General features: G+C 39.0%; 1 protein-coding gene across 1 annotated transcript; it reads right to left on the bottom strand.

The window, feature by feature from the left end:
• Window positions 1-5,188: 5,188 nt before the first annotated feature.
• znf397.L (zinc finger protein 397 L homeolog) lies at window positions 5,189-12,025 on the bottom strand. The gene is made up of 5 exons (XM_018231313.2): window positions 11,923-12,025; window positions 10,947-11,024; window positions 7,969-8,095; window positions 7,255-7,368; window positions 5,189-6,166 (listed from the first exon to the last, which is right to left on the bottom strand). The coding sequence occupies exons 2-5, from the start codon at window positions 11,013-11,015 to the stop codon at window positions 5,271-5,273; spliced, it is 1,206 nt and encodes a 401-aa protein (XP_018086802.1). The 5' UTR covers window positions 11,016-11,024; window positions 11,923-12,025; the 3' UTR covers window positions 5,189-5,270.
• Between the last annotated feature and the right edge of the window lie 454 nt (window positions 12,026-12,479).

The raw sequence follows: 12,479 nt of genomic DNA, 5'->3' as shown, positions 1-12,479 counted from the left end.
AGTACAGCCACATTGAAAATAATTCAGTGCGTCTACTCCTGCGGCTGAACGCAGGGGAGCGCATGTAAAAACACTCGTCTGGGAAATGTATTGGGTGCATAATGGGTTTATATACCATATAACACACACACAAATCATTATCACTGAAGAGGAGCACCTTTAGGAGACCTATGAAGCTGTACTTGAAGGAAATTAGTGAATATATAACGATTTCGATAGATTAAAACTCATTCTTTGAAAGCGCTCATGGCAAAGGCACCAGACAGCAGGACCCCCTGACTGATTAGCAGATAAATACAGCAATTGGGCACAATTTACTAGCATGTCCACAAAGAAAGAAAGCCTTTAATTCCAGGCTTATGCCAGGTGACACCACCAGTCGTAATTACAGTGATGTGTGGGGATTGCAAGGATCTGTAGAGTCATAGAATGGCAAGAGATGTTTAGCACCCTTTACTTTTTTTTTTTTTTTGACCTTTTTTATTTTAAAATGACCAAAGAAAAACCAAAATAGTTTATAAGAAGCAGTGAAACAAAGTTTTATTACATAATACAAAAGGTAAATCGATGCTGTGCAAAATAGAAAAAAATGTTTCTAATATAGTTAGGCAAAAATTTAATGTATAAAGGCTGGAGTGACTGGATGTGTAACATAATAGCCAGAACACTACTTCCTGCTTTTCAGTTCTCTAACTCTGAGTTAGTCAGTGACTATAAGGGGGCCCACATGGGACATAACTGTTCAGTGAGTTTGCAATTGATCCTCAGCATTCAGCTCAGATTCAAAAGCAACAGTTATGACCCATGATGTGCCCCCCCCTGAAGTCACTGATTGGTTATTGACTGGTAACCAATAGGGAGGGGCGAATTTGTCCCGTTTCGTTTCACCAAAAAATTGCCGCCGGTGAAATGACGCCGACGCCCATTAAAGTGTATGGGCGTCAAATTTTTTTTTAGCGCGCAGCGAAATATATTTTGACGTACAACGCCATTCAAGTCTATGGGCGTCATTTTTTCGGCAAAACAAGTTGAAAAAATTTCGCCCATCCCTAGTAACCAATCCGTTGAAACCAAGAGAGCTGGAAAGCAGGAATTAGTGTTCAGTCTTTATACATGACATTTTTTTTTATTTTGCACAGTCTATTTATCCAGTTTTTATTAATATTATTATACTGAACAATTCCTTTAATGTTTTTTTAGGAGATTTAAGCTATTTAGATCAAAATGATGAAAAGCTCCCTTATCTGGAAAATACTCCGGAGAATTCTGGATAACAAGTCCCATCTGTACTGTTACCACTGTATTAAAGTGGAATAAAAGTCCTTTTCAAATTAAACTTGAAATCTAAATTCTTTTTTTTTTTTTATTAAAGCATTCATAGCTGTTGTAAACTCATTTAAAAATCTCAGCTGTCAATCAAATATTGTCTGCCCCTCCTCTATGCCATGGGCATAGAGGTGGGGCAAGCAATTACTTTTACTTTCCATTCAGCACTTCCTAGATGTCACTGCTCTCCCCACATTCCCCCAGTTCTCTTCACCATTTAATTGTGTAACCAGGACATGGGGATGGACATCAGGTTCCCCATTCTGTTGCACAGACAAGATTCTGAGATGACGCAAGGCTTGTCTTAATAACAGTGTCCACAAAATGGCTGCTGCCTGCTTGTTGTAATTATGATTTCCCAGACTGCAGGAAATAAGATTCAAATAATTTATACAGTGTAATTAAAGTCCGCTTTGCTTAACTAACGTGATAAAATAGGATTTTGAATCATTTTTTTGGGTGACGGGTCCCCTTTAAATGAGCTAACCAAGGGATTTGCCTGGGGCTGAATATTTTTCACAGAAGGCCTTCAGCAGCTATTATTGGAGACAGAAACTGCCAGCAAGCTTCAATAACAAGAATAACCCCATCCCATTGAAAGCAGCTATACAGCAAGTGCAGATCAAGGCTTCTGTTTTTCTGTAAACATTTACATTTCTTTCCTTTTTTTTGTATATTATCATCTGAAAATAATCAACAAACCATGAGTTGTTGGGCAACTGGTCTTGGCATAAAGCGTTTGGTATCAGCTGGGCTGTATATTAAAGGGGGGCTCACCTTTCAGTTAACTTTTGGTATGTTATAGAATGGCTAATACTAAGCCACTTTTCAGTTGTCCTTCATTATTGATTTTTTTTTTATAGTTTTTAATTTGCCATTTCCAGATTTCAAATGGGGGGTCACTGACCCCATCTAAAAACAACAAATGCTCTATAAAACTACAAATGTATTGTTGTTGCTACTTTTTATTACTCCTCTTTCTATTCAGGCCTCTCCTATTCATATTCCAGTCTCTTATTCAAATCCGTGCATGGTTGCTAGGGTAATTTGGACCATAGTAATCATGTTGCTGAAATTGCAAACTGGAGAAGCTGCTGAATAAAAAGCTAAATAATTCAGCAGCCACAAATAATAAAAAATGCAAACCAATTGCAAATTGTCTCGGAATATCGCTCTCTACATCATACTAAAAATTAACTCACAGATGAGCAACCCCTTTAAGTACTTGGCTTAACGGTGTTATGCCTTCTGCCCAAAATCGTAGTCAGGGGTGAGTGACATTATGACATAATAATGAAATTCTTCTGGCAAGGGTACAGTGACTGCAGAATGACATTTGGCAGTTCACACATATTTAACCCTATTCATATCCTGGTTACTAGGTCAAGAGGGACCCTAGCAACCAGTTAGTACTTTCAAATTCAAACTGGAGAGCTGCAGTATTAAAAGTTAATTCAATAAAAAAATCAAAACAAAAAACATAGGCAATAAACAGGGGGCAATGATACTTGCTTGTCTTGCCCACAGATCACTGAATGGTAAGTGCTATAGGCTGCCTATCACCTGCTATTAGTGCTTCAAACAGGGCAAGTATTGGAGTGTTAGTAGTGTGTGCTTGGTTATCCCCACTACTTCTCATTAAAGCAATTAGCAAGTGATCTGGGTCAAGCACCAGTGTTTCAGTTACCCGAGCCATAGGCTATACTGTTAATTTCAAGGTGCTCTACCCCATCATTTTGGGTCCATGGACTAATTGCACCTTTAACCAATAAACTAAACTCTGTTCATCTGATTTGCTTTGGTTATAGTTCCTGACACGCAAAATAGAGTAGGATAAGGAAACAAGCCCAAGAATGGTGTTCTTTCTACCTTAAAAATGGGTCGTTCACCTGTAAGTTAACTTTTAGTATGACGTAGAGATTGATATTCTGAGACCATTTGCAATTGGTTTTACCTTAGCAGCCATGTCTTGATTTGAATAATAGACTGGAACATGAATAGGAGAGGCCTGAATAGAAAGATGAGTAATAAAAAGTAGCAATAACAATACATTTGTAGCCTTACAGCCTTGTAGCATTTGTTTTTAGATGGAGTCAGAGACCCCCATTTGAAAGCTGGAAAGAGTCAGAAGAAGAACGCAAATAATTTAAAAAATAAAATAAAAAAAATAATGAAAACCAATTGTTGCTTACAAATTGGCCATACTAAAAAAAAGCTAACTTAAAGGGCATGTAAAGGCAAAAAAAATAAAATTCTTACTTTTTTAATGAAAAAGAAACCCAACTCCAATATACTTTAATTAAAAAATGTGTACCGTTTTTATAAGAAACCTGACTGTATGCAGTGAAATTATCCCTTCATTTACAGCTGTGGATAGGAATTGTCATACAGTCCCTAACTGCTCTGCAGGGAAACAATCATACTTATGAACAGCAGGGGGAGCCCTCGCCTTACTTCCCAGCCATGCAGAACTCAAGCAGCTTTGTTTGTTTCCCTGTAGAGCAGTCGGCGACTGTGTAGAGATTTGTATTGGATTTTATTTTTGCCTTTACATCCCCTTTACTGTTTCCAACTCCAGGGACAGGAGCCAGATTTAAACAGATAAACTGGGATTCTATTTGGAGGATTATTTTGCTGCAGCCACTGGTTCTGCAGAGTTGGAGAAAGGTTGTATTAAACAATACAAAAACTATAAGATCCACATTAGATTACATGACAACATGATTATCAGTCTTGCTGTATCGGCTCCTGGCAGATATTATTTGACTTGTGCTGTTTTGATAATTGATGACGATGACGACCACACCAAGCATATGCACAGTCTTTGTCTTGCAAAGATGTTTAACAAAGTTACAAGATGGTGACCCCCTCTGGCCAACTCTGAAAGCATAAATCATTTGTTTGATTAGGCTTGTGGTGCAGTAAGTTCATGTTTATGTTTAGTATACAAAATACAGCATTTCTAACATTATTCTATTTTAGACTTTACTTCCCCTTTAATGGTGAACCACCCCTTTAAAAAATTGCCTTTTGTATCAGAAACACTGCTGTGGTTTATATAACCCTTCTGCTGTGGAAACATGGGAGCAGCCAGTCACATTGAATTTGGGCTGTACTCCAATATATTCTTCATGGAGATGATCAGCAAATCTGTAGTGTACGATTTACAGCATTTGACCCATGTTCTTATTGAATAAGAACGAAGCCCGCGGTATATTGATGAATATACCCCATTGTATAGTGTCATCATCAGTATCATGATGGCCCACTTTAAAGGAGCAGTTCAGTGTAAAAATAAAAACTGGGTAAATAGAAAGGCTGTGCAAAATAAAAAAAATGTTTCTAATATAGTTAGTTAGCCAAAAATGTAATGTATAAAGGCTGGAGTGGCTGGATATCTAACATAATAGCCAGAACACTACTTCCTGCTTTTCAGCTCTATAACTCTGAGTTAGTCAGCGACTTGAAGGGGGGCCACATGGTACATTTCTGTTCAGTGAGTTTGTAATTGATCCTCAGCATTCAGCTCAGATTCAAAAGCAACCGTTGTGACCCCCCTCAAGTCTGATTGGGTACTGCCTGGTAACCAATCAGTGAAAGACAAGAGAGCTGAAAAGCAGGAAGTAGTGTTCTGGCTATTATGTTACACATCCAGTCACTCCAGCCTTTATACATTACATTTTTGCCAAACTAACTATATTAGTAACATTTTTTAGCCTATTTATTTACCTAGTTTTTATTTTTACACTGAACAATTCCTTTAAGCATTTATATATTCTATTTACTTGCTGTGGTTTTATTTTGAAACACAACATTTTAATTATTAGGGCTTTTGAAGAAGGAAACAAAAAAAAAGACAATCTTTGAACCAATATATATTTACATATAAACATACATCAACTTGATATTTATTGTCCGTCCCCATAAACAAGTCCTGTCCGATATCACATGGCCTGATTGGCTGGATTTCTCATGTGGATGATCTGGTGCCTGACCAAATGTGAGCTTCTAGAGAAGGCCTTGCCGCATTCTGCGCAAGTAAAAGGTCTCTCTCCCGTATGGACCTTCTGGTGTCTGACCAGGTGGGAGCTATGGCCGAAGCATTTGCCGCATTCTGTGCACAGGTATGGCTTCTCTCCTGTATGAACCCGCTGGTGTATAATAAGGTTTGAGCTACTAATGAACCTCTTGCCACATTCACTGCAGGCGTAAGGCCTCTCTCCTGTGTGGACCCGCTGGTGCATGACCAGATAGGAGCCGCTTATAAAACTCTTGCCGCACACTTTGCAGTTATGTGGCCTTTCTCCGGTGTGTGTGCGCTGGTGTACAATAAGGCTGGCGTTCTGAGTGAAATTCTTCCCGCAGACTTTACATGTGTAGGACTTGGCTTCTGTAGGGTTCCTCCTGTGAGTGGTTGGCTTGGGGCCATCTCTACTGTCCACACTACATTCGGGATAAGAACTGGAGTCACCTGCTGTTTGGACTCTACTAGAAAGTAAGCTTTCTCCATGTTCTGTGAAGGTGCTTTCCTGCCTGGTGTGTGTCTCTTGGTGCTGAATAAAGTGAGAGTGCTCTCTGAAGAAATCCCCGCATTCCCCACACCGGAATCTTCTCGCCCGTCTGTTCCTTTGTTGGGTTACACCCTGTGGCTTGTCAAGTTCTGCAGTGGACGCGATTAAAGCCCCACTTTCACTTGGCTTCTCATCTTCAGCAGGACCTGTTTGCTGTTCCAGGTTCCTAAAGAGACTTTTTGGAGTTCTGTGACCTCCCGAATGATAACTTTGCGCACTTCTGACAGCCGGCGAGCGACGTCCCTCTTCACTCCTGCTGGCAGACTCCCCTGAAAGCAAAACACAACCAGCTTGAATTATGCGTATTATGGAAATTGGTTCATTCGACATGGGGAGGCACATTTATCAAGGGTCGAATTTCGAATTCATGTGAGTTTCTTTAAACTCCCTTAAATTCGATTGAATTTGAAATTCGACTGGGGGAGATTTATTATAAACGAAGTTTACCGATCCAAAGATTTGAAATGTATTAGATTTGTACGAATCAAGTTTTTCTCCCGAAAAAAAAAAAACCTCAAATGTCATTCACTTAAAGGAGAAGGAAAGCTACCAAGGCAGTTTATTGCCAATATATTAGCCACGACAGTGCAAGCCAGAACACAATTTTTATTCTTTAGAATGCTTTTCTATACCAGAGTAAACAGCTCTAGACACTGTCTTTGTTTGTTTAGGATAGCAGCTGCCATTTTAGCTTGGTGTGACATCACTTCCTGCCTGACTCTCGCCCTGCTCACTCATAGCTCTGGGCTCAGATTACAGCAGGAAAGGAGGAAGAAGGGGGATTGAGGAGCAAACTGAGCATGCTCAAGCCCTGCCCTGGAGATTTATGCTGAAAACAGGAAGTCTGATACAGAAGCCCATGTGTACACAATAGAAGGAAATGCTGTGTTTCTTTTGATAGAGGACTCAGAGCAGCATTTCTTTGAGGGTTTACGTGTGTATTTATTTAGGCCTTTCTGATAAAGTTTACTTAATTTTAATCTTTCCATCTCCTTTAAACAGTAATTTGGCAGGTTTTGGGTGGCGAATAGTTGAATTTGAATTCTTAAAGGGCTAGAGTATGATAAATCTCAAAAATCTAATTTTTTGTTAAAAAAACCCATTTTAAATTTGGATAATTCCCTAGTCAAATTTGACAGTTTTGACCATACAAAAAAATTCAAATTTTCAATTCGACCCTTAATAAATCTGACCCTTAATGGTCATTAACGAGGTCCTAGATAGAAGCCTAAAAACCTGCTTTTTGTGTCCGAGCAAATGCAGCAGGTGTAAAGCTGAGTCAACAGAAGGGCTTGAGTACATATATACTTTACTGTGTGCTCCCCTTCATGAATAAATGGTACTGGCTCTCTCTTACCTGCAGTTAAATAAGCACGGTTCCTCCTCTTCTCCGTGTACAGATCACTGCTCACACATAGTCCTTCCCCTCGTCGGATTCTGGGTACAATCTCCGGCTTCACATAAAGATAACCTGAATGGACCAATAGTAATATATTAAAGGGTTTTCTCACCTTTAAACAAACTTTTAGCATGTGTTTTGAGCTATTTAGCTTTTTATTCAGCAGCTCTCCAGTTTTCACTTTCAGCAATCTGGTTGCTAGGGTCCAAGTTGCCCTAGCAACCCTGCATTGATTGGAATAAGCGACTGGAATATGAATAGGAGAGGCCTGAATAGAAAGGTGAATAAGAAACAGCAGCAATAACAATACATTTGTTACAATTTGTTAGCTTTTTGTTCAGCAGCTCTCTGGTTTGGAATATCAGGTATCTGTTGCTAGGGTCCAAATCACCCTAGCAACCAGGTTGAATGAGTGCCGGAATATAAATAGAAGACAGGCTGAATAGAAAAATAGGTGATAAAAAGTAGCAATAACAAAATTGTCTGCTGGGGTCGATGACCCCCTTTTGAATGAAGGAAAGTGTTTGAAGAAAAAGGCAAAAAATAAAAAAACCGAAACGGTAAGAATCAGCCATTCTGTGACATATTAAAGCTGATTTAAAGGTGAACCACTCCTTTAATAAGAGAGACACCAATGTGCAGACAAAGCAGCAGCAAAACAATGTTTCTCACCCACTAAATTCGGACTATGATGGACTTTTGTCTTGAGGTTTTTATTATGGTCCCTTTGTCCGTCTTCCAGGGAATCCAGTTCTTCCACAGAGAAGCACACAGTAACATCGTTTGGTTTAGCAGATTCCTGAAACACAGAACAAATTATATTTTTGGATGTACTTATCATTTCATTGCCATTGCCCTTTACTATCATTCCATCCTAGCGAGGATTTCCCTTAGAAACATCTATTCTCTTTGCCTTGCCTTAAAGGAAAACTATACCCCAGAACAATGTAGGTTTCTATAAAAAGATATTGCATAAAACAGCTCATATGTAAAACTCTGCTTCATGTAAATAAACCATTTTCATAATAATATACTTTTTTAGTAGTATGTGCCATTGGGTAATCATAAATAGAAAATTACCATTTTAAAAAATAAGGGCCGTCCCCTGGGATCGTATAATTCACAGTGCACACAAACAAACCATACATTTTAGGTCACATGAGCCAATTAACAGACAGAGTTGTGTCTTTTGCTTCCACACTTCTTCCTGTTACAGTTAGAGTTGCAGTATTTCTGGTCAGGTGATCTCTGAGGCAGCACACAGGCCATCACAAAAGGTTGGTTCAAGGCAAGAGATGTAAAAGGCCAATATTTACTTAAATATATATATACGTCTATATCGGTATGACAAGATTCTTTAGTATGCCACTTAATTTGATATAAACTATCTGTTGCTTAAGTGTTCATTTTGGGGGTATAGTTTTCCTTTAATAACGTCAGCCAGCCTTGGGCCTATGAGTAATACAGCATGTAATAAGTCCGTGTGAGTTGTTAAGACTATAATACACTCGTTTTTTGTTTTCATAACTCTGGCAGTTTTATACAGATTTAGACTGTTAAAGGGGTGGTTCACCTTAAAGTGAACTTTTAGAGGCACATCTATCAAGGGTCGAATTTGAAAACTCCCTTAAATTCGATTGAATTCGAAATTTGACTTAGGTAAATGTATTAATAAAATTACAGTTTAAAACCTCTGATGAGTTTAAACAACCTGAAAACTCGAATCGAATTCAATCAAACACTAGTCGTTTTTTCTCCGAAAAAAAGTAGAATGTCAGGAAGGCTACAAACATCTCCAAATTGGTCACTGGACCTCTCCCATTGACTTACACAGTAATTCGGCAGGTAATTCGGGATAGTCTAATTTGAATTTCTAAAGGGCCAGAGTATGATAAATCTCGAATATCAAATTCATTTTTTTTTTTAAAAAAAACTTGAATCTAATTTGAATTTTTAAAGTGCCAGAGTATGATAAATCTCGAATATCGAATTAAATGTTTTAAAAAAACTTAAATCGAGTTTGGATGATTTTCAAATTTGACAGTTTTGACCATAAAAAAATATGAAAATTTGAATTTTTAATTCAGCCCTTAATAAATTTGCCCCTTAGTCTTTTATAGAAAGGCTGATTGTAATCAACTTTTCAATTGGCCTTAATTTTTTTCATTTGTCTAGCTTTTGAATTATTTGCCTTCTTCTTCTTCTGACTCTTTCCACCTTTCGAACTGGGGAACACTGACCCCTCTAAAAAAAAAAAAATGAATGCTACAAATGTATTGTTATTGCTACTTTTTTTTATTACTCATCTTTCTATCTAGGCCTTCTCCTATTCATATTCCAGTCTCGTATTCAAATTAATCCATGGTTGCTAGGGTAATTTGGAATCTAGCAACCAGAATGCTGAAATTGCAAACTGGAGAGCTAATTAAAAGGTGAACAATATAATTTAAAGGAGAACCAAACCCTTGCTAATAAAATCCCCTACCCCCCCACCCTACATAGACTCCCCTCCCTGCTCCCTCCCCCCCCAGCCATCTTCAATTGCTTCGGTAATCTTCGGCTCTTATTCCTTCCCTTCTGCAATTTCCGGGACTTTCAGCACATTTACAGAAAATTGCTCCAACTGCACATGCGCCGATATGCCGCTCTATTCCAGAAGATTACCGAAGAGAAGAAGATGGCGCCCGTGAACTCGGATGCCCTGAATCTGCACCGAGGGGTAAGTAAAGAGTTAGGGGCATTTAGCAAAGTAACCACCTAGGCTGGGGGGAGCAAGGAGGGGGGTTTATGTAGGGTAGGGGATTTTAGTAGCAAGGGTTTACTCTTCCTTTAATGGTGAACAATAGCAGCCTTTGGGCTCAGCAGCTTTTTCCTGAAATAACTACAAAAAATATTCTGATATCAAGTAAGATACACAGTACAATACATGGCAGTGCATCGTATCAGTACAGGTATTATCCAGAATGCTCAGGACCTGGGGATTTCCAGATAAGGCGTCTTTCCGTAATTTGGATCTCTATAACTTAAAGGATCAGTAACATCAAAAATTTCTTGTAAAAAATTCGTTAGTATACATAGAAAAAAAAAAACACCAAGACAAATTAAACTTTAAAATCTCAAAGTCTTTATTAAGAAATAACTTACCGAAACTCCGCTTGCGCTCCTTTTCAGAAAGCGATTGGGCGATCCATCGTGCGACGCTCGATTTCTCCTTCCTGCCTTCCTTATAGGAGATAGCCAGGGAGGAGAAATCGAGCGCTGCACCATGAATTGTCGCTGTCGCTTTTTCTGAATTAAAAAAAAAAACTTTAAAAATGATTTTAAAGCTTAATTTGTCTTGGTGTTTTTTTTTTATACGTATACTAACGAATTTTTTTTAAAAAATGTTTGATGTTACTGGTCCTTTAAGTCTACTAAAAAATAATCTAAACATTAAACCCAATAGGCTGGTTTTGCTTCCAATTAGGATTAATTATATCTTAGTTGGGATCAAGTACAAGCTACTGTTTTATTATTACAGCGAAAAATGAAATCATTTTTAATAATTTGACTTATTTTATTAAACTGGCAGATGAAGCTTTTCAGAGATTCTGAGCTTTTTCGGATAACGGGTCCAATGCCTGCAGCGTCACAGCAGAAAAGAAAGTTACCTCCATGCCACCAGCGACCAACTGTTTGGCATCTGAATCTTCAGCAGGATCTCCTTCCCATTGGTCCATGTGGGCAACCTATCACCAAAAGCCAAAGGAAGTGACTGTTAAACATGACTGCAATACATAACTATATAATACTTCCCTGGTTTCTATGCCATGGTCTCCTGGTGCCGATTCTTCAAACTATCATCATCATCATTTATTAATTCAGCTCCAGCTAATTACGTAGCCCTGTACATTCATTTATAACAAGCAAGGACTATAATGTAACAAACAAGGGTTTACAAAGTAAGAATAGGAATAGAAGGCCCTGCCTGAAAGACCTTAAAATCTAAAGAGTTAGAAACTATGTAGCAATAGTCAGCTGCAGCCAATAGTGATGGGCGAATTTGTCCAGTTTCTCCTCGCCGAAAAATGTTGGCGTCAATTCACGTGCGTCAAAATTGACCCCGGTCTGTCGGCAGCTTTTATCTGCCTGTGTATGGGGGCCTTAAGACAGAGACTGCTTTCAATAGCAATTACATGTCCTTATAACTTAAAAAAAAAAAAAACACTGAAAATTGGAATCACTTGTATTGGTAAGTTGCTGCCAATTACATTTTCTTCCATTGTCAAAATGTATATTTTTGGTTTTACATCCCCTTTAAGGAAAAATACTTGAAACCCCATTTTCCACCTTTTACTTTCCCTTTAAATTTACAGCATTATAATGGTGTTAATGGTTCTATGGAGCCAGGGCTGGTATCTTTAATTTTAGGGGGGTTGCTGATTGGTTTGCTCTCAACCTGGGTTCAGGCTCCATTGCACCCCACCTGTACTGCCCAGTTTGTGCTGCCCACCCCCTCCCAGCCAACCTATTGTCTGCTACCTATGGCTTTATAAACCACGGACAAGCCATAAAACCTGAACAATCATTCTTTAGGCGCCCCCCACATCCTTAGTGGTACTGTCCCATCCCCAACGCCTTCCCTACCTGCGCTATTAATTCCTGCAGCTCATCAACACATCAAGGGGATCTTCAGCTCCCAGAGCCCAGGAGGAGGCGGGAGCAGAAAAGCTTGCCAGTGACTGGCTGAACTCCGTGTCAGGACATGGCAGCAAAGCGCTGGGTGTATCTGGGAAGTGTAGTTCTTGTAGACATTGAAGGCTGTCAACAATTACCGATTATAAAACTACAGCGCCCACAATACATTGCGGCTGACTTTGGAAAAGGCCATGTGACGCGCGTTTGCCAATGAAACATAGATTATGTGTTGGGTTTTTTTTTTTAATCTCCCTGTACAGGTTTTCTGCTACCCACTTGCCAAATATATTTTTGGCAGCTACGTGGCTCCAAATAGATTTGGGCACAGCCACTCTTGTCCTGTAGGGCAGTGCCCAGCCAGTGACTTGCAGCAGGCTCAAATGATTTATTTGTTTTCTATGTGAAAGGCCTGATGTACAGGCTGTAGACTGTTCTGGCCACTCTAAAAGTTCTCTAGATGTGGAGTGACTATAACTCCCTGTTGCTTAATTGTATTTAAAGGATGT

The sequence above is a fragment of the Xenopus laevis genome, chromosome 8L, assembly GCF_017654675.1.
Source record: "Xenopus laevis strain J_2021 chromosome 8L, Xenopus_laevis_v10.1, whole genome shotgun sequence".
NCBI lineage: Eukaryota > Metazoa > Chordata > Amphibia > Anura > Pipidae > Xenopus > Xenopus laevis.
The sequence above is the reverse complement of the archived record's forward strand: the minus strand, read 5'-3'. Positions and strand labels throughout refer to the sequence as shown.

Bases quoted from the DNA above. Each gene is read 5' to 3' on its own strand.
- znf397.L (XM_018231313.2), bottom strand. From the start codon at position 11,015: ATGGACCAATGGGAAGGAGATCCTGCTGAAGATTCAGATGCCAAACAG. The intron at 8,096-10,946 runs GTAACTTTCTTT...TCTGTGTTTCAG, and splicing joins TGGTCGCTGGTGGCATGGAG to GAATCTGCTAAACCAAACGA. The intron at 7,369-7,968 runs GTGAGAAACATT...TGGTCCATTCAG, and splicing joins TCATAGTCCGAATTTAGTGG to GTTATCTTTATGTGAAGCCG.